Source organism: Gobio gobio (genome assembly GCF_949357685.1).
Source record: "Gobio gobio genome assembly, chromosome: 2".
Lineage (NCBI taxonomy): Eukaryota > Metazoa > Chordata > Actinopteri > Cypriniformes > Gobionidae > Gobio > Gobio gobio.
Window position 1 is genome coordinate 47,624,032 of NC_137098.1, and position 10,143 is coordinate 47,634,174.

General features: G+C 40.0%; 1 protein-coding gene across 2 annotated transcripts in view; it reads right to left on the reverse strand.

Annotated features, from left to right (window-relative positions):
- Nucleotides 1-9,493, reverse strand: part of tjp1a (tight junction protein 1a) — a 140,542-nt gene extending 131,049 nt beyond the window's left edge. For both annotated transcript variants that reach the window (XM_079809960.1, XM_079809959.1), the window contains exon 1: nt 9,035-9,493. In XM_079809960.1, the coding sequence (XP_079666086.1) occupies nt 9,035-9,129 (95 nt within the window). In that variant the 5' untranslated portion in view covers nt 9,130-9,493. The remainder of the gene's footprint in view (nt 1-9,034) is intronic.
- Between the last annotated feature and the right edge of the window lie 650 nt (nt 9,494-10,143).

Here is a 10,143-nt window from a genome sequence, read left to right on the forward strand (position 1 = left end):
ACCATGTGAAGAGATCATTTTGACGTCGTCTGACGTTGTCGTCTGTACGTGAGGGAAAAACGTTTGCGTTTTTAGTACATCGTTGTCAAGTGAACATACCTAAAGAGAAGAGAGTGTCCTGAGGATGCTCAGTCATCAAATCTTTTTTAGATGAAAGCAGACAAGTGATACTCAAGTAAGATCTGAGGGACAGCTTTTCCAGTTTTCCAGAGTCCAGTTTTAGGTCCAATAAAAACTCAAAAACTCAAAGAGTTCAAAGAGCACTGACTAACCTCATTATAGTTCATATCTGTCTGATATTCTCTGCATTTTCCATGTAACATTTGCAACGAACCCCATTCCTAAAATAGAAAAGCCACTTAGTATAAATGGGTATATACTTGAATTATTGTGTGAAAAATATAAAATTACATTTGGAAGTTAAATAACCGGATTTTATATTGGCATTATACTAAAACCAAAACTAATTATTAAAATATCATCTGAAAAATATGTATCTATAATCATCTATAAATTCCTTTCTTCCAGTGTTTTTTGTTTTGTTTTGTGTATATTATAAAAGAGAAATTAGGTCATTACAGTGGGGCAAAAAAAGTATTTAGTCGGCCACCAATTGTGCAAGTTCTCCCGTTTAAAAAGATGAGAGAGGCCTGTAGTTTTCATCATAGGTACACTTCAACTATGTTCAAAATCACATTGTTTGATTTTTAAAGAATTTATTTGCAAATTATGGTGGAAAATAAGAATTTGGTCACCTACAAAAAAGCAAGATTTCTGGCTTTCACAGACCTGTAACTTCTTCTTTAAGAGGCTCCTCCGTCCTCTACTCGATACCTGTATTAATTAGCCTGGTCTTTCCAGACTCTCGTACATTTCAGTTGTACAGAGAGTCTGGCCACTCTCCATTGACAAGCGTTTACTTCCTTGAAGGCGGGAACTCTGTTGAAGTTTAAAACTATTGGATCTGCCCAGAGCCACTCTGGATCTGCCATAACCAATCGCTAACGTTTTGTCGTGACGTATGTCATGCGCCATTCGCCTTTGATTCTCACATGGAAGTCCGCAAATAAATGTCCACACCACCTCAGTGATAAAACCTAAAACTCGTGCATTCGGATTGTGATTTATTCACGGTGGAGGGGAGAGTTTTGTGATCGGGAACACGCTGCTCTCGTGGTCTGTAACATGATTGTATGCTGTAAATATGCTGTCATAAGCTTGGTATGATAATAATAAATGCTGCCGTAAATAACGGCCCAATTGAAATGTTTACGTGCTTTTCTTCTTTTTATTTTTTAACGGTGATGAAATATATTGCTCTTGTAAACACTTGCCAGCATTTAAAGAAATACAGTCTAGAAAGGCATCCAAATTACAGCGCACGCAACCGCACGGTGCTCTGCAGTGGTCAAAAAGATATATTCTGGTCAAAGATAGAGATAAGATATAAGATATATTCTTGAAAACTTAGAGAAGTGGATTCGGAGAGCAATTAAATTACCACACAACCTTGGTGTTTGTCTAAAACAGTAGGTAATTCGGCCGGGATTTTAATGTGGGTGGTGGGAGACGGACAGCTTCAGCCAACTCCTTCACCACTAACGGAGTGAGCTGGAAAATCTAACTTTTCCCAGGCCACAACATCATGGCCACCAATAAAACTCAGCAAAGATTTTTCTTGCTCTGGCTTTAACTTCTGGATATTCAGCAGCGGTGCCAGGAATGAATGGCTTCACCTGCATCTTTCTCCACCACCATTACTGAACTACAACTCAAACTAGCGCACGACATCAACGTCATTGTTCTCAGCTACGCCCTCTGTTCATTGATTGGACCGGTAAAAAATTGTTCAGAGAAAACCTAAGCATATACAGCAGTCCCAGACGGAGTACTGAAGGAAAATGAAAATTGAGCGGAAGTACATAGGAGGGTGGAGCCAGGTTATGTATTAAGAGCACCTGTTTGAACTCATTATCAGTATAAAAGACACCTGTCCACAACCTCAAACAGTCAGACTCCAAAATCCACTATGGCCAAGACCAAAGAGCAGTCAAAGGACACCAGAAACAAAATTGTAGACCTGCACCAGGCTGGGAAGACTGAATCTGCAATAGGGAAGCAGCTTGGTGTGAAGAAATCAACTGTGGGAGCAATTATAAGAAAATGGAAGACATACAAGACCACTGATAATCTCCCTCGATCTGGGGCTCCACACAAGATCTCACCCTGTGGGGTCAAAATGATCACAAGAACGGTGAGCAAAAATCCCAGAACCACACAGGGGAACCTAGTGAATGACCTGCAGAGAGCTGGGACCAAAGTAACAAAGGCTACCATCAGTAACACACTACGCCGCCAGAGACTCAAATACTGCAGTGCCAGACTTGTCCCCCAGCTTAAGCCAGTACATGTCCGGGCCCGTCTGAAGTTTGCTAGAGAGCATTTGGATGATCCAGAAGAGGATTGGGAGAATGTCATATGGTCAGATGAAACCAAAATAGAACTTTTTGGTAAAAACTCAACTTGTCGTGTTTGGAGGAGAAAGAATGCTGAGTTGCATCCAAAGAACACCAAACCTACTGTGAAGCAGGGGGGTGGAAACATCATGCTTTGGGGCTGTTTTTTCTGCAAAGGGACCAGGACGACTGATCTGTGTAAAGGAAAGAATGAATAGGGCCATGTATCATGAGATTGAGTAAAAACTGGCTCCTTCCATCAGCAAAGGCATTGAAGATGAAATGTAGCTGGGTCTTTCAGCATGACAATGATCCCAAATCATGATCACCAGCAACAGTGTGTAAAAACCTTGTGGAGACTTACAGAAAACGTTTCACCTCTGTCATTGCCAACAAAGGGTTTAACAAAGTATTGAGATGAACTTTTATTATTGACCAAATACTTATTTTCCACCATAATTTCAATGTGATTTTCTTTTTTTTTTTTCTCATTCTGTCTCTCATAGTTGAAGTGTACCTATGATGGAAATTACAGGCCTCTCTCATCTTTTTAAGTGGGAGGACTTGCACAATTGGTGGCTGACTAAATACTTTTTTGCCCCACTGTATATACATTTAAACTTTTAGTTCCCCACAAAACCATATGTAAATAAGGTTTCTTTTCATAAATTATAAAATCTTTTTTATACCCCAGCACTAAATCTCCCTGGGGGCCCAGTTTTAAAACCCCTGATTGGTTTTTGATGTTTTTATTTTATTTTATTGCTATTATTTATTTGAGCACTGTCCCAGCATTCAGAGGTTCAGCAACAAGGTGTTTCCAAACAGTCTCGTGTGACATTGTGCTCTATAGCCATTCCTGGCACGAAGAGCTGGAGGCTTTCTGCAGAGCAATCAAGTGCAACTTACCAAAGACATCAAGGGTCAAAGTAAATCTGCAAATGCATCTAAATTCTTAAAACGTGACACCTCAGTCTTTGGTGAACCTCCTTTACTGACTTCAAGAGAAGCAACTCAAGCGGAGGAAGTGCCTTGAAACTTCTGCACAGAGTTCATGATTTAAACATAGAAGAAGAGATACAGACTCAGCACATGGCTTTAGTCTAAGTAGCCCTTCTGTAATGATTCCTCCTATTTACCCGTAGTTCAGAGGTTAATCTGAAACACTGATCACGGAATACCATTAACCCTGCACAGGCTCCTGTTGCCTGGACAAGCAGGACACAAATATCCTTCACCATTATTTGCCTTCTATCTGCTTAAGAAAACTAGATTAATGCCACCAAAGAGTTTTAGAAAGTAAAACTACCAAGCAAGGAACATTATAGCAAGTATAAAACTTTAAGCATGTGAAAAGCTCTCTGTTTGTGTGGGTGGTCACATTGATGGGATAACAGTAAATAATCTTAGCAGTGGACCTTTGACATATGAGATGACCAGGGGTAGAACAGGATGCGACATGCTGATTAGGTGGCCAGACAGTTTCGACAGATGGAGAGGGAGATTAGGGATATAGACGTGTATCAAACATGACAGTACACCGGTCACAGACCCATGCTTAGTGTCTCCCACCATTCACCCGTCCTTACTGCAAGAGCAGTACACAAACACGACCTGGCACTCCTACACCTAAAGCAAAACATTTGTCTAGAAACAAATTTTAATTAAATAAAGAAGGCAAAATCATAAGGACGAACAGCACTGATGTGGAGAAGAACATTTTACACTCATTCACTTGCCAGGTACTTTTACTCCAAAGCAACTTACAGTACGCTAAAGGGTTAGTTCACCCAAAAATGAAAATTCTGTCATTAATTACTCGCCCTCGGGTCGTTCCACACCCGTTAGACCTTCGTTCACCTTTGGAACACAAATGAAGATATTTTTAATGAAATCCGAGAGCTTTCGTTCCCTCCATTGGGAACTATGCAACTACCACATTCAAGGTCCAGAACGGTAGGAAAGACATCATTAAACTAATCCATGTGACTCCAGTGGTTTAACCTCAATTTTATGAAGCGACACGAGTGCTTTGTTTGTGCAAAAAAAAAAAATGAATTTACCACTTTATTTACAAAAATATTGACCTGCAAACCAGTAGAGGGAAAGAACCACGCGCGTTTTGTTGATTTGAGAGCTGCCGTAGTTCCAGTGAACGCGCTTTGGATAATATTATTTTGTAAATAAAGTGTTAAATTATGTTTTTTTTTGCAAACAAAGCACTCGTGTTGCTTCATACAATTGTGGTTAAACCACTGGAGTCACATGGATTACTTTAACAATGTCTTTCCCATCATTCTGGACCTTGGTAGTTGTGTAGCTCCAATAGAGGGACCGAAAGCTCTCGGATTTCATCAAAATAATCTTCATTTGTGTTTCGAAGGTGAACTAAGGTCTTACGGGTGTGACAATTTTCATTTTTGGGTGAATTTGAAGTTTGTTCTTAAGGGGGGGGGGGGTTGTCTAGATGATGACTGAATCAGATTTAGACAAGCACATTGGTGATTTAGTGCTTTGGCATTTGACAAACATATCTATTTTTTTTTACAATTGAGCATTTAAATTACACTCTGCTCAAAATTCTGAGGGGCCACACGCTCTCTCAGTTTGGGGCATAAACTGTTTGGGGAACTAACCCTTTAAAAGGTATACTTTTTGTCTCTGGGGATCAAACTCATGTACTGAATAATAGTATATTTAAAGGATTAAAAACTTGTCACAAATCACCCATGTCGGCAATAAAAAAAGTGAGACATGCTGGACAAAGTTTTTTATTCTGACTTCACAAAAATCAGACTTCTATATGGAAAAATAAATATTAGTTTAGTCCGATTAAAATCTAACTTTTGAAGATCATGGAACGTCTTACATGATAGAGGTCTGCAGAACAGTGTTATAGAAACAGGACACTTTCTGCTGTTATGACTAAACATTGCCCTTAGGTTGCTTCAGCTTGGTGAGCAACTGCATGTTGTTTTTATCCTGCAGTCAATATGGTGAGTACTACGAGTCAACCCAGCTGAAAGCAGAACTCTGAGTCAAGGATCAGAGGGGTCATACTTGTCCAGGCCAGCCCACAAGGTTCAAAAACTCTAGGCCGTATGTTATCATCCCTCCCTGCAGGCAGGTTTTATAAAGGAGTCATGACTAAGAAGTTAAGGTAGATGTCTGAAAGTCATAAAGTAGGACGCAGTGTTGTGCTGTAGAACCAAACAGATTGGCTACAAGAGAATAGAGAGAAAATTGTATCATATTGACTTAAACAACAAAAGGATAACAACTGTACATGAAAGGGATAGTTCACCCAAAAATGAAAATTACCCCATGATTTACTCACCCTCAAGCAGGTGTATATGACATTCTTCTTTCAGACGAACACAATCGGAGTAGTATTAAAAAATTTCCTGGCTCTTCCAAGGTCTATAATGGCAGCCCAAAATTTGAAGCCTAAAAAAAGTGTATCCATCCATTATAAAAGTACACACGGATCCAGGGGTTTAATAAAGGGCTTCTGAAGCGAATCGATAGGTTTGTGTAAGAAAAATATCCATATTTTATTTTATTTATAAAATAAAATATCTAGTTTCCGGCAGACTGCCTTCCTATTACGAAAAAAGCGTAACTTCCGCGACGATGACGTCGGATGTAGATAAAAGTTTTGAACTGCGAGAGGCGTTACACTTTCTTCGTAATTTGAATAAGGAAGTCGGTCCACCGGAAGCGAGATATTTTACTTTATAAAGTTTTAAATATGGATAATTTTCTTACACAACCTCATCACTTCACTTCAGAAGGCCTTTATTAACACCCTGGAGCCATGGGGATTACTTTTATAATGGATGGATGCACTTTTTTGGGCTTCAAATTCAAATCCATTCAATGCCATTCACTGCCATTATAATGCTTTGATTAGCCTGGACATTTTTTAATATAACTCCACTTGTATTCGTCTGAAAAAAGAATGCCATATAAATCTAGGATGGCTTAAGGGTGAGTAAATTATGGGATAATTTTTGGGTCAACTGTCCCTTTTCAAATTGTGTGTAACATAATTTTTGTAAAATTTCGCTACCACTCCGCTATATATCCCTACATTTCCAGTTCTTTTTTCTGATCTAACCAATAGATTAATCCCAAAAGGATTTACATTGGACACTAAACCAATTCACCACCAACTTCAGCAGAATTTTCCTACAACCCCTCAAACACATAACCCTCCTTAAACGATGCTCCCCATGAGGAGGCCGTGGGGTGGCAGAGGAGCAAGAGCTGCAAGGCAGGGATGAGGCAGTCATGAGTCAGTAAACCCAGTGTAATCTGTCTCCCACAGTGCCATAAAGCATCTGAAAGGAGATTACAATCTCACGGCAGAGTGGAAACATGTGCCTGTCAAAAACAAACAGAGAAACACAGCTATTTTACTCTGACCACAAGTCTCTAAGACAACAGTGAGGAGCTGGAGAGCAATCAGTGTCAATCAGTGCTGAGATTGTCTCTTGTGTCTACTGCAGGAAACTGAAACTCAGTGTTTGACACTATAAATCCATTTTAAAGTGTGTTTATGTGCACTTTAAAAGTTGTATTTCAGTCTGTCTAAAGCAATAAAATGTCACCCGAGTCAGACTGAAATTGTACCAGTCCAGTTTTTGTGAAGTCAGACTAACAGACCTAGATAATGTGACTGTAGCTCGGCTTTGAGCAGCATGTATATGCACTAGTCGGATCATAATTGGACTCAACATTGTGCACTTGCTCCGAAAGAAACATTACATATCACTCACTTATACTGTTTGACTAAGTGTCAAGGAAGAAAACGAGTACTTTTGTGTTTCTTTGTAACAACACAGGATAGTATAAAGCTAAATTCATTGTTTGAATTCAAACGGTAACAGTTTGTTCTTTTGGGGGGGGGGGGTGTTAGTGATTTAGTGCTTTCGCATTTCAGACAAACACTTTTTTAGTATCAACCTACAATAATTGTGTAATTTTCAAAGACCAAAATATCTTCTTTTTTTTTAAGTTGCATTTAAAATACACTCAGCTCAAAATTCAAAGGGGCCACATGCTCTCTCAGTTTGGGGCATGATGTTTCTGGGTGAGTTGATGCATCATTAAGCAGGTGGGAGAACAATGGTTTGCAGGATGCAACAGACAGACATCTGGGAGGGTGCAATACAACGGTCGCCTCCCACTGTCAACACGTTCATTTATCGTCCGCACGGTATGAGAAGGAAGCAGTAGAGAGCCAATAACCGTGAGCTAGCTAGTTGGATGGATGGATGCCCCCATCATGACAATAATATAAAGTAATTCTGATGAAAAACCCACCCCCTTTACCAACGCACCCGACTGCTGTGCTGACGGAGAGGTGGGGCTGCCAACACATGACACACCCTTGTAAGTCTTTTGAGGAGACCACAAGTGACATCATAAAATACACACAAATTGCTTAAAAAATTTAGAATTACATATTTTATGTATGAAATATTATTTTGTAAATGATATAAACAGTATATATATAAAATATTAGAAAAGTATGTATTTTTTAAACAATATAATATAATGAAAGCAAATACATATGTGCAGGATAAAATAAATACATTTGTATTCTCCTTTTTTCCTCACCTCACCGTATTCACCTCACTTCCTAACGCATCAATAGAGTTCATTCACTCGCTGCATTCCATAACAGATAACATTTTAGCACCATTAAAATAGTAAATATTAAAGTGGGTGTGTATAACATACAAAATGTGGTTAAGTCTGAATTTTCTCTAGTAGTAAGATGTGAAGAATAACAAGCCACTGGTTCTGATGCCAGCAGGTGTTCTAATGGAACAGAAATGTTCTGGATCTTTAAAAAAATATTAAGTGAGTACAATTCAAAATATGTAAAATAAAACATAAAAACAGAAAGGTCTGTATGTACTGTGAACTCAGCACTAGCCAGCTTCAACCTCCACTCAACCAGCACACACAAATGTCATTTAGATAATGAACACTGCTGTAAAATCAGAGGATGCCTATCATTTTGTTCTTTCATTTGGAAGAATGTTACAAATGCACTGAGAGGTAATTGTTAAATGGATTTGAGTGGCTGCACCCATGTGATTAATAAGCTGTCTGAGTGCATTCATTGTGGAGGCACTGGAGAATGAAAATAAAAAAAAAATAACCAAGGCCAAAACAAAGGAAAAGATCCTTACAAAAATGCAATTGTTTTTCATAATGTTTGGCATCTCTAACTCAACTATTCAGCATCAACAGAAATATATACAAGTCCATATGGAAGCTTTTGTTATACCAAAGAAGGACCGATTCTATCACTATTGTGCGAAGAGAAAGAGGGGGGGGGGGGGGGGTACAGTGCATCAACATATCAAAGAGACAAAAATAAAAGTCCTATATAGAGAAAAAACTAAGAATCAGAGTTGTAAATGAGAAAAAAGACAGCAAAAACTCACTTTGGCAAACAAAAGTGAGCATAACAGCTGTAAAGCTCAGTGCACGTCACACTTCACTCTCCTCCCATTCCACACTCACTCGCTCACTTCTCAAACTGTTCAGTTTATACTCACCACAGCTGTCTCTTCGGAGGGATGCAGTCATCTTTGTTGGAGGCTGTCACTCCCATGGCCATCTGCATCACTGTTATGTATTTCTGGTACTTCATATTGTCCACCACTACCGCCACGAAACCAACATAGGTGAGCTTGCGCGCGTCTATTCCCTGGCATCCGCCTGCGCCGGGTCCACGTCTGTCACTTTCAGAGCGCCATTTCCAGTGCTGAGGGACTGACAAGGAAAACACTCCTCAAGAAGCGCAACAAAAGGTACCATGCCGCTAGGACCCATGTCTGTTGTGACTCTGTAATCTCATTAGTGCTCTGAATAGCCGACTAATCCATACAGTGTTGGTCAGGAGCGACACATTGTTTCGGCGCGCTCCTCGCGAAGCACTTTCTGTTCTGAAAACAATCAGAGAGAAACTCTGACAGAAGCCCGTGGCAAGTGACAGCAGCAGAGCGTATGTGTGTGAGGCAGGAGAGAGGAAAAGCGTGCATGTATATACGCACAAAAAAAAGAGAGAGACGAGGGAGAGGGAGGGAGAGAGAGCGAGAAAGAGAGACGCGCACATGCTCGTGGAGAGCAAGAGTGGGGGTGAGAAGCAAAGAGAGACAGACAGTGAAGAGAGCGTGCGTGGAGCTCTCTCAGATGGCACGGAAATAGATTTTCAGAGAATCTAAACATAATGCGAGATGATTTACAAAACATCATGGCTCACCCAGCTCACAAAAAGGTCTGGATGCAAATGAGATCAAAATTGAGCATCCTGTGATTTGAGCTCTGTGACCGGTGATTACCTAATGGAAGAGGGGGATGGGAGACGGGAATAGGAGAGAGGGAGATGTGAAGAAGGGGAGAGAAGGCACAATGAATTTTTTAATTCCGAACACATGCACATAACTGTCAGTAAACGAATCCGATACACAGATTAAATATTGCTCAGCCAAAAGCCTCTGAATGCAACAGTGCTATTTTAATCCACATAAAGCATCATCCCATCCAAAGTGAGTGACAATCTAAACAACAGCCATTACAATGGCTATACCTGCCGGCCTTTTTTCAGCCTCAATCTGCTTAAGTAACCCTCATCTGATCCCGTAGAGGTCTAAAGGGCAGCCGT